General features: G+C 39.5%; 2 protein-coding genes across 2 annotated transcripts; both read right to left on the reverse strand.

Moving 5' to 3' along the window:
• Positions 1-3,813: 3,813 nt before the first annotated feature.
• LOC135679102 (putative wall-associated receptor kinase-like 16) lies at positions 3,814-10,678 on the reverse strand. Its single transcript, XM_065192522.1, has 4 exons — positions 10,358-10,678; positions 8,465-8,489; positions 6,913-6,945; positions 3,814-5,018 (listed from the first exon to the last, which is right to left on the reverse strand). The coding sequence occupies exons 1-4, from the start codon at positions 10,676-10,678 to the stop codon at positions 3,814-3,816; spliced, it is 1,584 nt and encodes a 527-aa protein (XP_065048594.1).
• Positions 10,679-11,684: 1,006 nt separating this feature from the next.
• Positions 11,685-15,313, reverse strand: LOC135680536 (putative wall-associated receptor kinase-like 16). The gene is made up of 3 exons (XM_065194530.1): positions 14,395-15,313; positions 14,138-14,302; positions 11,685-13,021 (listed from the first exon to the last, which is right to left on the reverse strand). The coding sequence occupies exons 1-3, from the start codon at positions 15,287-15,289 to the stop codon at positions 11,820-11,822; spliced, it is 2,262 nt and encodes a 753-aa protein (XP_065050602.1). The 5' UTR covers positions 15,290-15,313; the 3' UTR covers positions 11,685-11,819.
• Between the last annotated feature and the right edge of the window lie 8,042 nt (positions 15,314-23,355).

Below are 23,355 nucleotides of genomic sequence, written 5' to 3' on the forward strand. Positions count from 1 at the left end.
CTCTCGATTTGCTGCTGCTGTCGTTCAAGAATCGGTCCGTCGTGATGTAAGATGTTAGGAACTCAAACCGATTTGCCTCCAACAATACGGCATAGCTGCAGCGACCGAAGTTCCAGATGCTCGAGCTGCTGAAATTTGAATCAAACCAGACCTCATAGTATGCCAGGTCCTTGGGGATGGAGGAGGCTCGGCAGCAGCCGATGCCGGAGCATGAGCTGTTGACCAAACTTACCTCATTGTGACACACAAACACGCAAACACGACGGTCTTAATGGGATAAAAATAGAACTTTGTATATAAATAAATACAAGTAAATCATAATACATAATAAAATTAAATAGAATTACAATCAAGTAGGACACCAAGATTTATGTGAAAAATCACTCCAACGTGAAGGATAAAAATCATGAGGCAAACTAGAGAAAATTTATTATAAAAATAATGAATATATAAATCTCAAAGTCTCTTGCCCAAAGGTCAAGCAACAATCATAAGAGAATAATTGAGATATGAGATTATGTCACTTTGCATAATATCCAAAATCTCCTCAAGTAATCACAATAAGAATTTACTGCATATCTGATATAACTTGAGAAGAGAACACTACTTGATGATTGAGAATAGTCTCTCTACGTTGTCATTGTCTTCTTCCCTTTTCTTCTCTTGTTTTTCTATCATTTTCTCCTTTTATTGAATTACGTTACTACTGTAATTTTCTGCCCCTATTGCTATAGTTTTCTCTCTCTGTTGCTATAGTTTTCTATCTCCTTTTCATAATCATCACACCCCTCTTATTAGATCTAGGTTTACGTTAAAAGAGAAGTGGACTATGGGCTATTAAAGCCCACTATAGGCTAAGCTCATAGGATGTTAGTCCAATAACCTCTCCTTTGAGCTCATAAGGGAGATTGTCTCATGACTCCTCAACGTAAAATCATGTCGATCAACCGTCGACACATCTCCTGCCTTTTTTTCGATAAGGTCTTTGTCAACATGTTTGCTCCATTATCATCTGTATGAATTTTCTGAAGTTGCAACTACTTCTCTTCAAGTACATTTCGAATCTAGATATCTATATGCTTTGACTTACAAATAAATGGCGCTTTGGCTGTCACAATATACCACATAGTTTTTCTGTTTCAGCCCCAATTCTTGTAAAAATTATTTCATCCATAACATTTCTTTGTAAACCTCTATAGCAGCAATGTATTCTGCCTCTGTGGTGAAGAGACCAATACACCTTTGTAATTTGGATTGTCATGACATAGATCCCCCTATAAAAGTAAATACAAAACTTGATGTGGATTTCCTTGTATCTATATCTCTTGCATAACTGCATTTGTGTAACATGTTAACATAGATCGTCCACCTTCAAAGCTTAAACAAACTTTATAGTATCTATATCTCTTGCCATAATTATATTTGTGTAACATGTTAACATAGGTCGTCCACCTCCAAAACTTAAACAAACTTTATAGCACCTTATGAGATATCTAAAGATCCACTTCACTATTGCCCAGTGCTCATTGTTTAGATTTACAAGAAATCTGCTAGTAACACTACTGCATATGCGATGTCCGACCTCGTACATACCATTGCGTACATTAAACTTCCAACTGCTAAAGCTTAAGAAACATTTTGCATATTCTCCTTCTCCTCATCACTTGACGGACTCTGTTCTTAGCACAACTTGAAGTGACCTGAAAGAGGAGAACCAATTGGCTTTGCATTGCTCATACTAAACCTTTCTAATATCTTCTCAATATATTTCTCGATAACCAAATCTTCTTATTTTTTCTATCACGGGAAATTTGCATGCCTAGAATTTGCTTTGCTGACTCCATATCTTTCATTGCAAAAGATTTACTCGGTTTCATCTTTAACCTGTCAATTATAGATATATATTTTCCAAGGATAAATATGTTATCAATATAAAGTAAGAGAATAATAAAATCCTCACAAAACCATTTGATGTACACACAATGATCTGAAGCCGTTCTTTAATGAAGGAAAGCTATCCTCACATCCAACTACTCAACCTCCAAGTCTATACTAGCAGCAATACCAAAAGTAACACGAATAGAAGACATTTTAACAACAGGAGAAAAAATCTCTTCAAAGTCAATACATTTCCTTTAATCAAAGTATTTCACAACAAATTTAGCTTTGTACCTTATCTTTCACATCCATCTCTTCCTGCATAGTAATTAACTATTTTTTCTGTTCACTTTCAACTGCTTTATGATAACTCTCTGATTCACTTACATCAGTAAGCATCATATACTCATTTGTATAGTATCTTTTGGAATGTTGACGTTATCTAAACTGTGGTTCCGTGAGAAGTTGCTCTCTAGCTTCTTCTTGCTCAATATGTCCTACAGGTATATTAACATCGGACTCTCCACTATCTTCCTGCACATCTCTCCCATCACCCTGATATATTGGAGCAGTAATTGGGTCAAAATATGCTAATCCTTCTACATAAGTCTTGGTTGGTGCCTCATTCAAATCCTCTAGGGTTTGATTCTCAAAGAAGACTACATCTCTGCTTCAAATCACTTTCTGCTTTTCTGGATACTAAAACCTGTAACCAAACTGATCATGTGAGTAACAAAAAAAAATATATTATTTTATCTTACCATCTAACTTAGACCTCTCATTGTTTATAACGTGTGCAAATGCACGACAACCAAACACTCTCAAATGCTTGTAGGAAATATCTTTTCCTAACCATATATGCTCTGCAACATCATCATCTAGGGTTGCACAAGGTGACAAGTTGATCGCATCAACTGTAGTCCTCAAAGCCTCATCCCAAAGCCTCTGATATTTTTCATGATGTTGCAATTCATCATCTCTGCAACAACATTATGCTGAGGTGTATCATGAACTGTCATTTTATTGTGGATGTCATGCGACCTGTAATAATCATTAAACAATTCAGTGTACTCACCACCATTATCTGATCTTGTACATTTCAATTACCTTTTTATCTTCCTTTCAACTTTAGCATGAAACTCTTTGATGACATTAATAGTTATTTATACCTGATATTTGGTTTTTATAGCATAGGCCCAAACTTTTCTAGAATAGTTATTTATAAAAGTAGCAAAATAAAGTGCACCACTGATACCAAGAACATTAATAGATCAATAATGGGTTTTTATCCTCAAATGATCATATATATCTATGTAAACAAGGTCTAAAACATGCATTTTTCTAGATAAAGCATGACTAAAAAAGGAAACTCTATGTTGTTTACCAACCAAACAATCAATACAAAGGTTTAAACGTGTACCTCTGAGGCCTAACAATATCTCTCTCAGAAAGAGCTTACAGCCCCTTCTCGCTCATGTGTTCTAGTCACTTATGCCACAACTCAATGCTGAAGTCATATTAAACGGGTGGCAATTAATGTATATTTGTTCATACTAATGCTTAAATAGATCAGATTGACATAGATAAAGAACATGGACCGTATATACCATTTTAATCTCAATTATTAGACTAGATAATGATATCTCATGGCGACAACAAGGTCAGCCGATCATGTAACATTTCCTGAATGATAAAAGCTCCACAATCAATGCAAAATGTTTGAAATGATAATATTTATTTGGATAATCTTATTCTTACACACAACATATTCCAGCAAGGAAATGGCAGAGATTACCTGTAGTTATTAATAAATATTCTTCGCCATTATACACTGGCACAAACACAGACGATCACAAGTATACATAACAGCAGCATCAATTCAAGATTGCATCAAGAAGCCTCAAAAACCAGAGAATTTGGGCATGCACCAGATCATCATCTTCCATGTTCGATGTCCAATGCCAATCTTTTCTCTGGATTATAGCTAGTAGTGGTTTCAATTCCATGACAATATGTCTCATGGTCAACCAATGGTTGACTGAGCAAGCTCTCACTCTCCTCAGTATTCTGCGGCACCCACGGGTGCTGCTTGAGTTTTCTCAACCTGTCAAGCTCTTCCGTCACTTGCTTCATCGTTGGCCTTTCTTCTCCCAAGAACTTCAAGCATTGCTTTGCGAGCTCGCTCATTTCTTGAATCAATTCCGTATCCCCTTCATTTCTCACCTGATCATCCAAGATCTCCATAAGTCGGTTCTCCTTCGTCGCCATAATAAAACATGATGCGAGGCTCCTCTCATCTTCAGATGCTTCAAAACAAACTGGCTTCTTGCGAGTCATCAGCTCCAGAAGCACTATGCTGAAGCTATAAACATCACTTTTCTCTGTCAACTGGCAGGTTTGGAGGTACTCTGGGTCCAAGTAACCACAAGTCCCTTGCACCAAGGTAGCAAACTGATCCTCATCTTTTGGAACCAGCTTCGAAGCTCCAAAATCAGAAACTTTTGCTGTATAGTTTTCATCTAAAAGGATGTTGGAAGACTTCACGTCGCCATGAATGATGGGAGGCGAAGCTGATGAATGCAAGTAGGCCAGAGCTTCGGCAGACTCATGAGCGATCCTCAAGCGAGTGGCCAAGGAAAAGGGAGATGCCCTGTTGTTGTCGTGAATCAGCTGGAACAAGGTCCCGTTCGACACAAACTCATAAACCAGCATGGGAACCTCCACTTCCAAGCAACAACCCAAGAGCTTAACTATGTTCTTGTGGTTGATCTGCGACAGAATAAGCAGCTCTTTTCCAAATTCATTCTTTTGGCTCTCATCAATGATCTTGGGTTTCTTGATGGCAACGACACGACTGTCTTCCGAGTCTCCTTTGTAAACGGTACCATGTCCTCCTCTGCCAAGGACTCGATTCTTATCATACTTCTCCGTAGCTTTTTCTAATTCTTCTTCGACAAATATCTTAAATGCAAGTCCTTGTTCTCTAAAATATCTTTCTTTAGCCTTGATCTCTTCCAATAATATCCAACCTCCATGTTCTCTAAAATATCTTTCCTTAATCTTGATGAATTTTCTTCTTTGAAGAATCACATAGATACACATGCCGGATATTAGTAGGAAGATCAAGCCACCGCCAGTACCTGTATCACAGATTCAGGCCAATTAAAACCAGGAAGAGAAACAAAAATTACCTTTTATGCACATTATCTGGTTTAATGGTGCTTATTATTATTGCTTTTCTTCTGCGCAAGCATTATGCTAAGCTACAAAACTAGAATACTTGAAGTCCATGCAGATACAAGAATCACAGACCTGCAACTTTTAGCAGGTATAAACACACAAGTTGGATTTCCCTGGGGGAGAAGAAACACATGAAGTCTTCAAGACTTTCTTGCTTTCTCAATCACGATGATGCCAAAGGTCTGAACTCATTGTTGAAGTTGAAAAATAAAAAATAAAAATTAAGGAACTTCAAGAAGAGGGATAAATAAGGAGATTTATTAATCACAAAAGTTCTTTGAGGTTCTGCAACCGGAGTCGGTTCCATCTATGCTGATAAAAGCAGTACTGGCAAATCTGAATTTAACATATTATTGATCTTTCGCAAGTAAATACGATCAAAAATTCATCAGCTACTTGGAGATGATACAAGACAACAGAATATAAGATTGAACCAGGCTATTCTTTTTAGTCCTCTCTATAACATACACCTAGTCTATAGTGCAGACAGATTAAAAGGATTCGAAGCAATAAATAAAATTCATGACGTTTTGACCGTCACAATGTACCACATAGTTTTTCTGTTTCAGTCCTAATTCTTGTAAGAATTCTTTCATCCATAACATTTCTTTGCAAACCTCTGTAGCAACAATATATTCTGCCTCTATGGTAGAGAGAGCAATATATCTTTGTAATTTGGATTGCCATGATACAGCTTCCCCTGCAAAAATAAGTATAAAACCTAATGTAGATTTCTTTGTATCTATATATTTTGCTATAACTACATTTGTGTAACTTGTCAACACAGATGGTCCACCTCTAAAGCTTAAACAAACTTCATAGCTCATTCTGAGATATCTAAAGATCCACTTCACTACAGCCCAATGCTCTTTGTTTGGATTTGCAAGAAATCTGCTAGTAACACCCACTGCATATGTGATGTCCAACCTTATATATATCATCGCGTATATTAAACTTCCAACTGCTAAAGCATAAGTAACATTTTGCATATTCTCCTTCTCCTCATCACTTGACGGACTCTATTCTAAGCACAACTTAAAATGACCTGAAAGAGGAGAACCAATTGACTTTGCATTGCTTATACTGAACCTTTCTAATACATTCTCGATGTATTTCTTCTGTGATAACCAAATATTCTTATTTTTTCTGTCATGGGAAATTTGTATACCCAGTATTTCATCTTCAACTTGTCAATTATAGATATATCTTTCCCAAGGATAAGCATGTCATCAACATAAAGCAAGAGAATAATAAAATCCTCACAAAACTATTTGATGTACACACAATAATCCGAATCAGTTCTTTTATATCAATTTTCAGTCATAAATGATTTAAACTTTATGTACAGTTGTCTTGGAGCTTGCTTCAACACATACAAGCTCCTTTTCAACTTGTAGACAAAATTTTCTTTACCTTTGACTTTGAAGCATTCTGGTTTCTCCATATAAATTTCCTCTAAATCACCAAGAAGGAAAGTTATCTTCACATCCAACTACTCAATCTCCAAGTCTAGGCTAGCAGCAAAACCAAGAGCAACATGAATAGAAGACATTTTAACAACATGAGAAAAAATCTCTTCAAAGTCAATACGTTTCCTTTGATCAAAGTCATTCACAATCAATCTAGCTTTATACCTTGGTTGAGAACAATACTCTTGAGTTTTTAACTTGAAAACTCACTTATTCTTCAAGGCCTTCATTCCCTTTGGTAGTTGCACCAAATCATAAGTGTGGTTCTTTTGCAGAGCATCCATATCTTCTTGCATATCAACTAACTACTTTTTTTTTTACTTACTTTCAACTGCTTTCTGGTAATTCTCTGGTTCACCTGTATCAGTAAGCATCACACACTCACACACTCACACACTCATTTGTAGAGTATCTTCTGGAAGGTTAATGTTATCTAGAAGATCTTCTCAACTATGGTTCCACGGGAAGTTGCTCTCTAGCTTCTTCTTGCTCAACATGTTTTACAAGTAGATCAACATCGGGCTTTCCACTATCTTTCTGCACATCTCCCCCATCACCCTGAGGTATTGGAGGAGTAATTGGGTTAAAATATGCTAATCCTCCTACATAAGTCTTGGCTGGTACTTCCTTCAAATCCTCTAGGGTTTGATCCTCAAAGAAGATCACATCTCTGCTTCTAAACAATTTTTGCTTTTCTGGATCTCAAAACCTATAATCAAACTAATCATGTAAGTAGCTAAGAAAAATATATTATTTTGTTTTACCATCTAGCTTGGACCTCTCATTATTTAGAATGTGTGCAAATACACGATAACAAAACACTCTCGAATGCATTTAGGAAACATCTTTCCCTAACCATACATGCTTTGCATCATCACCATCTAGGGTAGTACAATGTGACAAGTTGATCGCATCAACTGTAATCCTCAAAGCCTCATCCCAAAAATTTTTAGGTAGCTTGACCTATAAAAGTATACATATGATATTTTCCATGATGTTGCGATTCATCCTCTCTGTAATAGCATTATGCTGAGGTGTACCAGGAACTGTCATCTCATGTTGGATGTCATGTGACATGCAATAATCATTAAACAATTCTATGTACTCACCACCATTATCTGATCTTATGCATTTCAATTGTCTTTTTGTCTCCCTTTCAACTCTAGCATGAAACTTTTGAAGACATTAATAACATGATCTTTGGTCTTCATAATATAGGTACAAACTTTCCTAGAATAGTTATCTATAAATGTAACAAAATAAAGTGCACCATTGATGCCAGGAACATTAATAGATCCACCATGAGTTTTTATCCTCAAAGGATCATATACATCTTTGTAAACACGGTCTAAGACATGTATTTTTCTAGACAAAGCAGAACTAGCAAAGGAAACTCTATGTTATTTACCAACGAAATAATTAATACAAGGGTTCAAACGTGTACTTCTGAGGTCTGATAATACCTCTCTCTTAGAAAGAGTTTGCAGCCCCTTCTCGCTCATGTGACCTAGTCGCCTATGGCATAACTCCATGCTGAAGTCTTTCTCTGTAGCATTTAACTACTTACTATAAGCTTTGGCCTACAATTTATACAAAGGATGATATTTCTTCCCACTAGCCACAATAAGAGAACCCTTATTGAGCTTCTATTGTCCTTTATGAAATCTACTATCATAGTCTTCATCATCTAGTCTTCCAACTAAAATTAAATTCAGCCTTAAGTCAACCACATGCCTCGCATGGTTGGTCTTTATGTAGATATCACCCATGTCAATGATGTCTGTCGTGTCATAGTTGCTCATCTTTGATAACACTAAAATTTTCAGACCTGTAGGTAGCAAAAAACTCCCTCCGTGGTGTAGCATAATAAGAAGCACCTATGTCAATCACCCACTCAAGATCCTGACACACATAAGAAAAAACATCATCAGAAAGAGACAAAATCAAATAATCACCACCATATACTGTAGCTATAGTATTATCTTTTGACTCTATATACTTCACTTCTTTTTCCTTTTTTCTTGCTCTTTTTAGGTTGCTTGTATTGGTTCTTGTAATATCCTTTCTCGCTACAGTTATAGCAAACAATATATTTTCTTAATCTTGACTTGCTTCTACCCATGCGTGAACTGCTTCTATCCTTGGACTTTGATCTTCCTCTATTATCTGAGATAAGTGCCTCTGAATCATTCTGAGATGTTGCTGAATTCTTTCTTCTCAACTCCTCATTCAGCAAACTATTTGTTACTTGACTTATGGTGACAACACCATCTAACGTAGAATTACTAAGGGAAACCACTAGCGTCTCCCAACTTTCTGGTAAAGAACTGAGAAGTAACAATGCTTGCAACTTATAATCAAGATATATTTTTATAGATGATAACTAGTTAGTGATACTCGTATTTCAATCAAATGCTCAGCATTTGATTTATATTTTAGGTTTACAAGTTTTCTGATCAAGAAAGCTTTGTTACTAGTTGTTTTTCTATCATAAAGACCTTCCAACATTTTTCAAAGAGAGTATGCAGAACTTTCGGTAGAAACATGATAAAAGACACTGTCATCGAGCCACTATAGAATAAACCCGATTGTTTTTCAGTCTAACCTCTTCCACTCATCATCTATCATAGTTGTGGGTTTTGCACTATCCCCTTGCAAATGTCTATACAAATCTTTACAATACAAGAGATCTTTCATTCTTGGTTTCTATATCATCCAATTGTTTCCATTCAAGCTAATCATACGAGAAACATTACCGGCCTCCATATTCGAACACAAAAAATAAATCACCAAAACCCTACTCTAATACAAGTTGATGGGATAGAAAGAAAACTTTGTATACGAATAAATACAAGCAGGCCGTAACATGCAGCGAAATTAAATAGAATCACAATCAAATAAGACAGCAAGATTTACGTAGAAAACCCCTCTAACGTGAAGGGTAAAAATCACGGGCAAACCAAAGAAAATTAGTATAAAAATAATGAATGTACAAATCTCAAAGTCTCTTGCCGAAAACTCAAGCAACAATCATAAAAAAATAACTAAGATACAAGGATTATGTCACTTTGCATAATATTCAAAATCTTCCCAAGTAATCATAGCAATAGCAAGAATATACTACAGATCTAATCTAACATGAGATGATAACACTGTCTGGATGATTGAGAACAATATTTGTATCTTGTCCTTGTCTTTTTTTTTCTTTCGCTCAATCATTTTTCTATCTTTCTCTTTTTAAATCATGTTGTCGCTGTAGTATTCAGAGACCAGGAATTGCAATCCACGGAATTGTTGCTTACGTTGCAACACTGCCACTATATTTCGTTGAGCATGCGTGTCTGGCCTAGTGGTAATGAGATATCGGTGATCTCGACGTTGAACACAAAAAGTTTCTCGAGTCCAATCATCCTTTGTGCTGCAATTTAGTGAGAAGTCTTCCCTTAAACAGTTAGGACCGATACCAAAAGGGTAGGGGACGCCAATCTCGCCGCATCACGTTGGGCAGCCAGGCAGTGGACCTGCTGCAGATGCCACTGCACCGACCAGCGGTAGCATCAACAGCTGGAACAAGTTATTTTCACAACTGCTTATTTAACAGCAACCTGACAATTGAAGCAATTCTTCCATCCAACAATGTACTAACACTTCCATCGAACAACGGCAGCAAGAACTTGCACGTCCAGGGAGAGCGCTTCCTACACGCATAAGAGGGGAGAATCGAGGGTCAGTTGTCACATGGGTTGTGGATCGGTGGGCAGTAGCAGTACCTGGAAGGAAGCGAGGGGGACGGAAGAGGAGGAGGGCGGCGAGAGGCTGGAGAAGGCATTTCGAAGGGAGGGGAGGAAGCCAGTGGTGGCGGCTAAGTTTTCCTCCTCTTCCTGCCCTCCGTGGTCGGCGGAAGAGGACGCGCCCATCTCCTGTTTGTTCGTTAGCCTGTCTGTCTGTCGTGTTCTCGCTTGATCGGTGGAGAGGAGGAGACCAGCAGACCTCACAAGGCGTTGTTGGACTCTTGAAGCTCCCAAGGGACGGGCGGGCACAAACGAACGCAAGGATGCAGAGGCCGATGTTGTCGTCCTCGAGATGCCCATGCGATGCCTCTACACGCGTCATGAAGCGGGATTCGACCGCGGCGACGAACCCACCATTGCAACAACCAACGCTACCCGGGAATTAAACCGGCTCCATCGTGGGGTTCAGTAAACCTCGAATGGAGTCGGACCGGCTCAATCTCTCCCACACCTCCCTTAATTTACATCTATTTGTTGCTGTAAAAATTGAGACGGTATTTATTTTACTTATTATGAAAAGTATAAAAAATAATGATTGGTTAATCAACCCAAAAATAAACTAATATATATCATAAAGATATTATTATTTAGTCGGATGTGTGTGTGATAACGATAAAAATTATTGGAGACTATCGTTATTATAATAAAAAAAAATTTTAAACCAAAAATAATTTGTAAAATAATTTATTAATGCTCAGAATAGGATATTATCGACTATAAAAGAGGATCTGATGATATGGGTTTCATATTTTAGTTTTTATTTTATTTTTATTTATTTATATATTCATCATATTCCATCTTATATAATTTAGTCATCAAAGGAAACAAAGTAAAAAAATATTTCTAATATTAATCTTTGTTATAGGAATGAGACTATGGAAAGAGGTTTACATCTTCGAAATTTCATATGGATGATCAAAAGCTACCAACTATAATAAAAATAAATTAATTATTTTTTTATGCTGATGGACTTCTATAAACTTATGAAAGCATGTCTAAGAGCCGATCACAAAATAATATAGTATTTTCATATTAAATGGATGAAAATTAATGTATGTTTGTCCGTGCAAATACTTAAATAGATCTGGTTGACATAGATATAGAACATAGACTGTTTATACCATTCTACTCTCAATTATTAGGTGAGATAATAATGTCTCAGACATTGTGACAACAAGGTCATCCAATCATCCAACATTTCCTGAATGATAAAAGCTCCACAATCAATGCAAAATGTTTGAAATAATATTTATTTAGATAACCCTGTTCTTACATACAACATAATCCAGCAAGGAAATGGGCAGAGATTACCTGTAGTTATTAATCACCATTATACACAGGCACAAACACACACGATCACAAGTATACATAGCAGCAGTATCAATTCAAGATTGCATCAAGAAGCCCCGAAAACCAGAGAGTTTGGGCATGCACCAGATCATCATCTTCCATGTTCGATGTCCAATGCCAATCTTTTCTCTGGATTATAGCTAGTAGTGGTTTCAATTCCATGACAATATGTCTCATGGTCAACCAATGGTTGACTGAGCAAGCTCTCACTCTCCTCAGTATTCTGCGGCACCCACGGGTGCTGCTTGAGTTTTCTCAACCTGTCAAGCTCTTCCGTCACTTGCTTCATCGTTGGCCTTTCTTCTCCCAAGAACTTCAAGCATTGCTTTGCGAGCTCGCTCATTTCTTGAATCAATTCCGTATCCCCTTCATTTCTCACCTGATCATCCAAGATCTCCATAAGTCGGTTCTCCTTCGTCGCCATAATAAAACATGATGCGAGGCTCCTCTCATCTTCAGATGCTTCAAAACAAACTGGCTTCTTGCGAGTCATCAGCTCCAGAAGCACTATGCTGAAGCTATAAACATCACTTTTCTCTGTCAACTGGCAGGTTTGGAGGTACTCTGGGTCCAAGTAACCACAAGTCCCTTGCACCAAGGTAGCAAACTGATCCTCATCTTTTGGAACCAGCTTCGAAGCTCCAAAATCAGAAACTTTTGCTGTATAGTTTTCATCTAAAAGGATGTTGGAAGACTTCACGTCGCCATGAATGATGGGAGGCGAAGCTGATGAATGCAAGTAGGCCAGAGCTTCGGCAGACTCATGAGCGATCCTCAAGCGAGTGGCCAAGGAAAAGGGAGATGCCCTGTTGTTGTCGTGAATCAGCTGGAACAAGGTCCCGTTCGACACAAACTCATAAACCAGCATGGGAACCTCCACTTCCAAGCAACAACCCAAGAGCTTAACTATGTTCTTGTGGTTGATCTGCGACAGAATAAGCAGCTCTTTTCCAAATTCATTCTTTTGGCTCTCATCAATGATCTTGGGTTTCTTGATGGCAACGACACGACTGTCTTCCGAGTCTCCTTTGTAAACGGTACCATGTCCTCCTCTGCCAAGGACTCGATTCTTATCATACTTCTCCGTAGCTTTTTCTAATTCTTCTTCGACAAATATCTTAAATGCAAGTCCTTGTTCTCTAAAATATCTTTCTTTAGCCTTGATCTCTTCCAATAATATCCAACCTCCATGTTCTCTAAAATATCTTTCCTTAATCTTGATGAATTTTCTTCTTTGAAGAATCACATAGATACACATGCCGGATATTAGTAGGAAGATCAAGCCGCTGCAACCTGGATCTCATAAAATTTCAGGTCAGTTAAAACCAGGAAGAAAAACAAAAATTATATTTTTTATGCACATTATTTTGGTTTTATGGTTACCGATAACAATAAGCATTTCTGCATTTCTGCTGCTATTATCCTTGATGTTTTTTTTTCTCTGTTTCGTTTGCAGTTTCTACGGTAATACCATGAAAGGATTATTTTTAATTATATAACTAGAATAAATGCAGTCAATACGAGAACTGTAGATAACTCATCATATTAAATATAATATTAAAGAACATTATTTCCCTTAACTTTTAATAGGTTTAAGCACATACTTACCTAAAGTAGAAAATAACTAATTATATATTATCTCATATAATTAGTTACTTTTAATATTCTAATTCTTATATTTTTAAAAATTATATTTCACTTACAAAAGTGAAATATTTAATTTTATTTCTTCACATATTGTTGACTCTGCTGACATAAATACCACACGTACTTAGTGGTAAACTAAAATTAGACACAGTTAGTATGTATTCAGTATTAAACACTATGATATTTTCGTTAGTAGAGAGTTGATGACATGAGGAGAAACAAAGTTAAATATTTTATTTTCATAAGTATATAAATTCTAATATAATTTTTAAAAGTACAAGTATCAAGATATTAAACATAGCTAATTATAAAAATTAATATGTAATTAGTCCGAAAAAAAGGTACAACCTTCAAGTCTGTACTCATTGTTGAAGTTGAAAAATAAAAAATAAAAATTAAGGACCTTCAAGAAGAAGAGGGATAAATAAGGAGATTTATTAATCACAAAAGTTCTTTGAGGTTCTGCAACCGGAGTCGGTTCCATCTATGCTGATAAAAGCAGTACTGGCAAATCTGAATTTAACATATTATTGATCTTTCGCAAGTAAATACGATCGAAAATTCATCAGCTACTTGGAGATGATACAAGACAACAGAATATAAGATTGAACCAGGCTATTCTTGTTAGTCCTCTCTATAAGATACATCTAGTCTATAGTACAGACAGATTAAAAGGATTTGAAGCAATAAATAAAATTAATGAACAGAAAGGACATTTCTAATACTTGGCATCAAAAGTCACGGTGGAAAAAAGACTCTTACCTATAGCCACCTTCGCTGATGATGGAAGTTTCTGGTGTTGGGTGCATGTTCCATTGAAGGCATCACCATATGTACCTCGCGGGCAGAAACAATTGTAGCTACCGGGCAGGTTCTGGCAGATGCCATGGCAAGGATTTTGATCTTTATCAGAGCATTCGTCGATGTCTGCAATTAAAGCATATTCAGCAGTATCAGAAACAAAATCATGAAAACTTAAAAGGCAAGCAGATCCCAGAACGAGACGAGACTTAACAGACCTTGGCAGCCATGAGCGACATAAGGATTGCCATGGTAGCCACTCGAACAGTTACAAAGATACCCAGGACCATTGGAAGAGTTCAAACACTTGCTGTGCTCGCTGATGCAAGCGTAGGAGGTTATGTTGCGCTGTGCTACCTCGCACGTCTCGTTTCCGATCGCCCAATCCATCACCAAAGGTGCCGTGCCGTTTCTGTTGTGCCAGAATTTGGTCGTTGTGATGTAAGATGTTAGGAACTCAAACTGATTCGCCTCCAACAATACGGCATAGCTGCAGTCACTGAAGTTCCAGGTGCTCGAGCTGTTGAAATTTGAATCAAACCAGACCTCATAGTATGCGAGGTCCTTGGGAATGGAGGTTTGGCAGCAGCCAATGCCGGAGCATGATGAGCTGTTGTCCAAACTCACCTCGTTTTGACACGCAGACACGCAACCGCTCCGGTAGCTGCCGTTCCCTTTCAAACCCCCGAAGTTCAAACCCCCGATGTAGGCGAGGGTGTCGCAGCCGATTACAGTGAACTTGTTGTGGACGTCGGAGAATCTGTATGGTGTGCCGACGAAATTCAGATACCAGAAAGAGGAGTCCATAGACTTGGTGCTATCGTTGTAACACCGCCACGATATTTCATTGAGCATGCGTGCCTGGCCTAGTGGCAATGAGATATTGGTGATCTCGACGTTGGACAAAAACAGTTTCTCGTGGCCATCCATTTTGTTGCAATCTAGTGAGAAGCCTTCCATCGAACAGTTAGGATCGATGCCAAAAGGGTAGGGGACGTCAACCTCGCCGCATCTCCTTCGGCAGCCAGGCGGTGCAGCTGCTGCAGATGCCGCTGCACCCACTAGCGGCAGCATCAACAGCTGGAACAAGCGATACCCCAACAGCACACTCATCTCTCGATTTGCACACTGGCAGAGAGGTACTCTCAGATAAAAGCTTGGACAAATGATATGTTATGGAAACACCAAAGCCTAAAATATGAAGCTTCCTCTTGACTGACCGATGAGGTGCAAGAAAGCTGACCTTTTCCCAGTCAATCGTTTATTTAAAAAAAAAATTATTTGATTGGATCACTGTATAATTTTTCTGCAAAACAATTGACTCACAACTTGGATCCATATAAGGATGAACCTTGATTGCATCATCAACAGGTGGCCTTAGTGACCACACACCCATCTTTCGCTGCGATCGACGTCACATGCTGCAAAGTCGGGAATGCATAGCGACGTCAGACTATTAATAGGATGATTCGACCCTTCAGAACGAGCAAAGAAAAGTCTATGGACTGCTATCGAGCATCTTCCTCCAGTGGATTTTCATGGACCTGTTCAATATTTTATGGGGCAAGAAGAACTAGCGGTTGGTGGATCCGTGGATGACACCGGTTGAGATGGAGATGGTGTAAGCGACTTATCTATCACACCTGTTCATGATCGTTAAACGTTAGCTTCTTTGCCAATTAATTATCCTTTGTTCCAATAAGAATACAGAGAAAAAAAGACATGGATAAGAAATGACGCTCTTTGTCTGGACACAGAGATGTCGCAATTGGAGTTAGTTGGCTGTTCTAGATTATTTATACCATTCTACTCTGAATTATTCGATTAGATAATGATTTCTGAGACATAGTGACCAGAAGATCATCCGATCATCTAACATTTCCTGAATGATAAAAGCTCCACAACCAATGCAAAATGTTTAAAATGATAATATTTAGATAACCATTTTCTTACGTACAACATAACCCAGCAAGGAAATGGCAGAGATTGCCTATAGGCGAGGGCGTCGCAGCCGATTACAGTGAACTTGTCGTGGACGTCGGAGAATCTGTATGGTGTTTTGGCAGATACCATACATAGCTGTCTCTGGAATTGTTGCTTACGTTCTAACGCTACCATGATATTTCATTGACCATGCGGACCTGCCCCAGTGGCAGTGAGATGTTGACGATCTCGACATTGAACACAAAAAGCTTCTCGAGGCCATCATCTGTTGTGCTGCAATCTAGTGGAAAGCCGCATCTTGATCGGCAGCCATGCAGTGAACCTGCAGCAGATGCCGCTGCACCTGTCAGCGACAGCATTAGCAGCAGCTGGTACACTGACAGCGCCTCCATTTTGGTTCTGCCCAAGGCTGTGTCTTGCTTCTGCAAATAGACTAACATAGGTTTCTTCTCGATTTGCACATTAGAAGAGAATGCAGTCTCAGGATAAAGGTCTAAAAATTCTGAAGAAATAATGTCAGAGGAACACCAAACCCTCTTATAAAGCTTCCACTTCAGTGACCGATGAGGTGCAAGGAACATAACTCCTCCCTAGTTGCTCGGTAAAAATTGAGTTTGAATGTTGGGCTTGTGAACGATGGATGACCAATTCCTCTCAAGTATATTTGATTCCCATGTTGCAATTGGTGTTCTTGGTTATTCAACCAATGACTAATCAGCTGATAGGTCTTTTCATGACAACATTCTTTCGTAGTACAAGAAGAACTAGTGATTGATGGATGATGATGCTAGTTGAGATGGACCTGGAGAAGGAAAATTGTGTCTGGCAATCTGTCATTGTTTTCTTCTTCCACAAAGGATTTGTTAGTGATTGATGGCTGATTCGGTCCTTGAAAATAACTGTTAAAGACTTGTGATGGTCAAAGATTTTTTTATTCTCACTTCAATTTAATAATTGTTTTTAAAGTTACGATAGCCATCTATGGCTATTACAAGTGGAGATCATATCATTTGTCAGCTACAGAGCATCCTCTCCCTCGGTATATTTTCAAGGAAACGTTAAATTCCAACATTGTAATTGGCGTTCTTGGTTTTTCTGCACAAACTTCAAAAGAAAAACCAATGATTGATGTATGATGGTCGAGATGGACATGGCGAATGCAAAGTGCAAATTCTTCAAAACCGGATCTTATGCATTCAGCTTCTTTCATAAGTAATGTCAATTGCATATGTTCATCCATGTCGTTTCCACCTTGCATGTTTGTATGGTGATTTGTTACCCTTTTTATTATTATATATATATTGGAGATTTTATATTTGTTATCATAACATACACATCCTTCACATATGTATTTATCCACGTATGTCACTTTAATATGACACAGTACCTTTAATTTGCTTTTGGTCATTCTTACTATTATTGTGAATAAAATAGGATACGCCTTCACTTCTCAAGTATATTTTCCTCACTTGCTATATCCGGATGATGTCCTAATTGTTTGTTCGGTTAAATCTTGTAGAAACCTAATTGATAAGACCCTAAAATCTTATCGTAAAATAAAGGGATGATAATGATCACTTCGAGGGGATCGGCCTCCTTGATCACTTCGAGGGGATCGGCCCTCCTTGATCGCTTTGAGGGGATCGGCCTCCTAGGATTTATCCACATAGTGGAATAACATTTGATTGATTGATTCATTGATTGTAAAAAAAAGGGTTACATCACTATTTATAGAGTTCCACCTAGAGTCCGCCAGGACTTAGACTCTTAATAATAAATAAATATTAAATAAATCTCTACTTGATTCTAACTGGACCAAACCGACTCAATAAACAACTGAACTAAACAGACTCAATAAACATTATTCAAAGGCTCAGAAAAAGGGTCCTAACAGTTCCTCCCTCTTCAAATCAGCCTTGTCCTCAAGACTGAGCAACATCAATCTCGGGGAGCTTCTCTTTCAGCACTTCAGTCATAGGCTATCTGCAACGCATCACAACCCGTTAATCAAGTAACTATAGTCTCCACTTTTTGACAGTGTAAGCAACAGGTTGGTCTTTCAATGTAGTAATCTTTGCAAGAAACTCTTGGCCTTTACTATCACAAGTTAAAATCCATCCATCAGCGATCTTTACTTCGAATATGTCACAGCCTTCAATGTGGTGGGCTAATTGGGCTGCAACTTTCTTGTCCATAAAATTATTAGTGCTACCTGTATCAATCAAAATAGTGTTAGGCTGATACTTCAAAGTTCCTCCGATTTTCATTGGTTGTGGGTTAGTGTAGCCAGCCAATGCATGTACTGTATGTGTGATGGCTTCAATATCTTCATCAGTTTTCACACCTTCATGATCGAAGTCCAACTCTTTTCCTTTCGGTTCCTCTCCAATTGGCTCAATCATCAGAAGTTGCCCTTGTTTACATCGATGCTCCATACTCCACTTTTCATCATAGTACAAACCCTTTGTTGATCTTTCCTTGAGTTCTTCTTGGGTTAGTCTTTGGGCGTCACGGCTTTGGTTGGGAAGAGATGGGGTGTGCTGCTTGTTGATCACCTGTTTATTGACATCTCTGTTTTGACAACATTCCATGCTGATTTTTTCCTCATGCAGGCTTGCAAATGAAATTGCAGCTATCATGGTGCGGGGTTGACGAGCCTTAACTTCATACCGAATCTCCGGATTAAGCCCTTCAATAAATGTATCCAGAAGTTGTCGTTCCGACCAATCTCTAGCTTGATTTGATAATCTTTCAAACCTGCTATGATATTCCAACACTGTAGAAGTCTGATGAATTTTAGTGAGCTGCCCATCAACATTCTCGTATTCAGATGGCCTAAAGTGAATAACAAGTCTTCTCTTAAATTGCTCCCATGAGGAGACTCCGTGGCAAGTTTCATACCAATCATACCATTGGATTGCATCTCCCTCTAGTTGAAGTGAGGCTATTTCTACCTTGGATTCTTCTTGAGTTTTATGAAAACGGAAAAATATTTCTGCCCTAGAGATCCAATTGGTCGGATCTTCATATTCCCATCTTGGAAATTCTACCTTCATGTGTAAGTAGTTTGTGTCACAGTCTTGGGGTCCTTTTCTTGTATTTCCAGATATGTGCAACGTAGAACTTGAGCCCCTATCTTGTTGAAATTTACTAAAGCTCTCCAATAGGCTCTTCTTAAAATCATTAAGTATTTCTTGCAGTCGGTTCTCAATTCTGATTTCCAATGCTTCCATTTGTGCTTTCACCGAGTTATCGGTGGCCATTGCGAAAGACTGCAAATCTGTAATATCAACTCCTGTTCTGTTTCTGGTATCGGGACTAGGGCATCAATCACTGCCCTACTCGGTGCTGCTGTTGTGACGCAATCGGTGGTAGCACTACGGGAATGAAAGGTTGCTGCGAGGATGCGGGGATGTAGCTGTGTTCGTTGCGTGGGAGGCAACGATGCTTGCTGTGGTCGCTGCGTGGAGGGATCGCTACTGCTGGGGACTGGGAGGCAGCAATGGTGGTGCGGTTGGGGGCAGTGTCGCCAAGGGCCTGTCGCTGCGGTGGTTGCGACGGCACGGATGGAAGGTAGTATTGCTCTGTCTCTACTGCACTACGGAAGGAGGCGTTGGTGACGTCGAGGGATTGCGGTTGAGAACACGACGGTGTCGTTGAAGTGGCCGAGGTTGAGAAGAGGAGTCGGTGCGTGCGTTGCCGAGGATGAAGCGGCCGCACAAGAGCTTGCTGCGTGTGCTGTTGGAGTGCGGCTGCGGTGGTGTTGCCGAGGTTCCGAGGTTGAGGCTGCAGTGGAAAATAGGAATGACGGTGGCAGGCTGGGCGGGGAGCGGCGTCGTCGCTGGCTGGGCAGCAGCGGCGACGGTGGTGGCAACCGGCGTGCGGCAACCGGCGGCTGCGGCTGCGACCCAAGGGGGGGGGCACGGCTAGGGTTGCGGCTGGCAGGCGGGCAGCGGTGATCGAGCGGTCGGGAAGCAGCGGCGGCGGTAGAGGCAACCGGCGCATGCAGCAGCAGAGGGACCGGCGGCTGCTCTGTTTCTATCGCACCACAGAAACAGCGACACCGACAGATCGCGCGGCCGAAGCTGCAACCAAGGGAAGGCAGCGATGGCGGTGCGGCTAGGGCAGCGTCGCCGACGGTAGAAGCGGCGATGGGTGGTCCGTTGGCTGGGAAATGGCGGCCGCGGCCCTTCTCGCTCAAGCGAGATGCGGGCAGCGAGGAGGCGAGGTCGCTGGCCGGGGGGGCAGAGGCGGTAGTGGTGGCTGCTGGCTGGTCAGCAGCGGCAGCGGTGGTGGTCCATCGGCCGAGAAGCAGCAGCGGCGGGTGGGCTGGCCGGAAGCAGGGGAGCGTGGCTGCGGCTTCGTCTTCCTCTCTTCTTTTGTTTTTCCTAAAATAAAGGGATGATAATGATCACTTCGAGGGGATCGGCCTCCTTGATCGCTTCAAGGGGATCGATCTCCTAGGGTTTATCCACAGAGTGGAATAACATTTGATTGATTGATTCATTGATTGTCAAAAGAAAGGGTTACATCACTATTTATAAAGTTCCACCTAGAGTTCATCACGACTTAGACTCTTAATAATAAATAAATATTAAATAAATCTCTACTTGATTTTAACTAAATCAAACCGACTCAATAAATAACTGAACTAAACATACTCAATAAATATTATTCAAAGGCTCAGAAAAAGGGTCCTAACACTAATATGATTGTATCATGATTTACATACTTCTATTACTAATCAAAATAGGATGACAGAATCAAAATAGGTTAGAACATTCAGTGGTTGAGAACGATTTCACATACCTTTGAAGGAGATCGAGGAGCTTGGATGCCCTCCCGAACACACTACACTACGGCAGACAATTCGTCAATCCTGGTGTCGTCATCGAGACCCATGCTGAAAGCTTCCGAGCGCAAACACCCTTATTAGGGGGAGACCTGCCCACCAAGCCATTGTCATTGACATCGGAGCACGATCATCGGCTCTAAGGAAGAAACGCCAGATTAGGGCTACGTCGACATTACCCCAAGAAGCGGGGAATTGCACAGATGCAAATGACACATCAGGTTGGGTACTTCTTACACATCATACTAGGGCTATGATTCACGATCGATTCAGTGAGGGATTGTAAGAGCCCTCGATTGGTAAGCAACAGTGATGCCCTGAGGAAAGCAAGGGGGGTAAGGCGGCGTGGAGGAACGGGACATTGCCAGTGGAAGCTCAAGGAAGTGTCTCTTTCTCCCCCTTGTCGGAATCCTAGAAGAGTTGTTGCCAAGCGTTAGGGTTACACATCTCTGACGGAATGAATGACTTCAGGCGAGTGTACCATTCCTGTGTTAGACATCTCAAACTATAAGCATCTGAGGTGCTATATAGAGACATCCAAGTTTGGAAAGTCACAATGTGTTCTATAGGGTCAACACCACCATTGAACACTTCTAGAGTTGGTAGTCAAAAGCTTGTTGGAATAGGTTCTTCCTAGATCTTCTGGATGAAGGGCGATCGACCTACATCTCCTCCAAATATTGGTTCATTTAGTGAAGTTGAGCATGAAGGGAGTTTTCCATTGAGTATGTTGATTGAAACTCAAACTTGAGTATGGTAGACTGGGGGTGGTGTGGCTTACTGAATTCTATAGTTGGGGTTCGAAATGCCCCCTTGGTTGGCAGTTGAACAGGCATCAAGTGCTCTTAGTGTGTCAGCACCACGTGGGTCGAGGAGCCTCGATGGGTTCTAGAGGAACTAAGGACTACAATTGGCTGATGGTGCCACTGGTTGTGCTAGCTAGGGCAAGAGTTGAGCGATGACCTGTATTATCCTCATTAATATTTGTACATGTTATGTAAGATTTAAGAACACCTCGATAGGAATGAGCAAGTCATTCGGGGTCATCTCTAAGGATGATAGACCTAGGTATTAAACAAATGTCAGTACATCATCAGTGTTTCCATCGAGTCCTCCTTATAGTACCAAATGTTAAGAAAAAATGTCATTGACGTCTTAGTCAGCCTGACCTGATTCCATTCTTTATGTGCAAGAAATACCGAAGTGTAATCGAGATACCGCCAAGGTAGAAATATCATGTACCTTAGTTTGCCTCAACGAAGTCCGAGATTGAGAATAAGTTTCTTGACATGATCTCTCTAATGCCCAAGTTAATATCACGAGATGGTAAGTAAGGCCGAAAGAGGTCAAAAGTAATATAAAAAAAACTTGGTAACAACATCGTAATTGAGCTTTTTATACTTGGTGGTGGAATATTCTATAGAGAGGCAAACTTAGTAACCGTCTCTTACAATATTCCTCTAGACTTTTATCTACGTAGGGGCAAAAGGGGGAGTTAGTTTATAATTATCTGTTTTGGATTTATATCTATGTGGGCATGGGTGCAGATCATATCCCCCTTTGTGTCAGTTTGCAATCACACGGAGGCCATGTGTTGGATCAAAATAGGTTAACGATATCTTTCCTATCATATATCCCTATGTAATGAGCGTAAATTAACTCAACTTCTCACTTACTTTTAACAAACTCTTCCAACTCCTTTCATGCAATCTCTTTTTCTTTCTTCCCCTTTTGTTCTCCTATCGTCGACTCATCTTTCATCATCGATGATGGCAAAATAATAAAAAAAAGATAGATAATCAAATGGGACTATTAGAAGATCAAAGATGAGAAAAAAAAAATTTTTGTATGTTTATTAAAATAATTTAATATTTTTAAAACTTAAAACATCGAGAAGATATCATCTTCTAAGTCAATTTGCATCCTAGAAGATATCATATTCTAACCTAATAAGATTGTGCAAAATTGTATTTTATTATTTTTTAATGATTATACAGAGTAACGGGTTGTGAATAGCAATCTCCAATAATTATACTAGAACAAAATTTTCGTTACTTATATATATATATATATATATATATATATATATATATATATATATATATATATATATATATATATATATATATATATATATATATATTCCTCGTCTAAATTGCTTAGACATCTATTAGGGAAAGTTCATGGTAGAAGAAAAGACTTGCCTATAATCACCTTCACTGTCAAGCGAGGTATGTGGTCTGGGGTGCGCGTTCCGTCGAGAGGATCGCCGTGTGTGCCCTCCGGGCAGCAAGAGATGTAGCCACCGAGCGTGTTCCGGCGGATGCATGCCATGGCAGGGATATCGATCTTTATCAGCACACTCGTCGATGTCTGCAATCTA

Source organism: Musa acuminata, chromosome BXJ1-1 (assembly GCF_036884655.1).
Source record: "Musa acuminata AAA Group cultivar baxijiao chromosome BXJ1-1, Cavendish_Baxijiao_AAA, whole genome shotgun sequence".
Lineage (NCBI taxonomy): Eukaryota > Viridiplantae > Streptophyta > Magnoliopsida > Zingiberales > Musaceae > Musa > Musa acuminata.

Coding starts and splice junctions, on each gene's coding strand:
- LOC135680536 (XM_065194530.1), bottom strand. CDS start 15,289: ATGAGTGTGCTGTTGGGGTATCGCTTGTTCCAGCTGTTGATGCTGCCG. Junction 14,303..14,394: donor TGTCGCTCATGGCTGCCAAG/GTCTGTTAAGTC, acceptor CTTTAATTGCAG/ACATCGACGAATGCTCTGAT. Junction 13,022..14,137: donor ATCAGCGAAGGTGGCTATAG/GTAAGAGTCTTT, acceptor TATGAGATCCAG/GTTGCAGCGGCTTGATCTTC.
- LOC135679102 (XM_065192522.1), bottom strand. CDS start 10,678: ATGGGCATCTCGAGGACGACAACATCGGCCTCTGCATCCTTGCGTTCG. Junction 8,490..10,357: donor TCCCCCTCGCTTCCTTCCAG/GTACTGCTACTG, acceptor TATGTGTGTCAG/GATCTTGAGTGGGTGATTGA. Junction 6,946..8,464: donor TGAGTGGGTGATTGACATAG/GTGCTTCTTATT, acceptor TTACTGATACAG/GTGAACCAGAGAATTACCAG.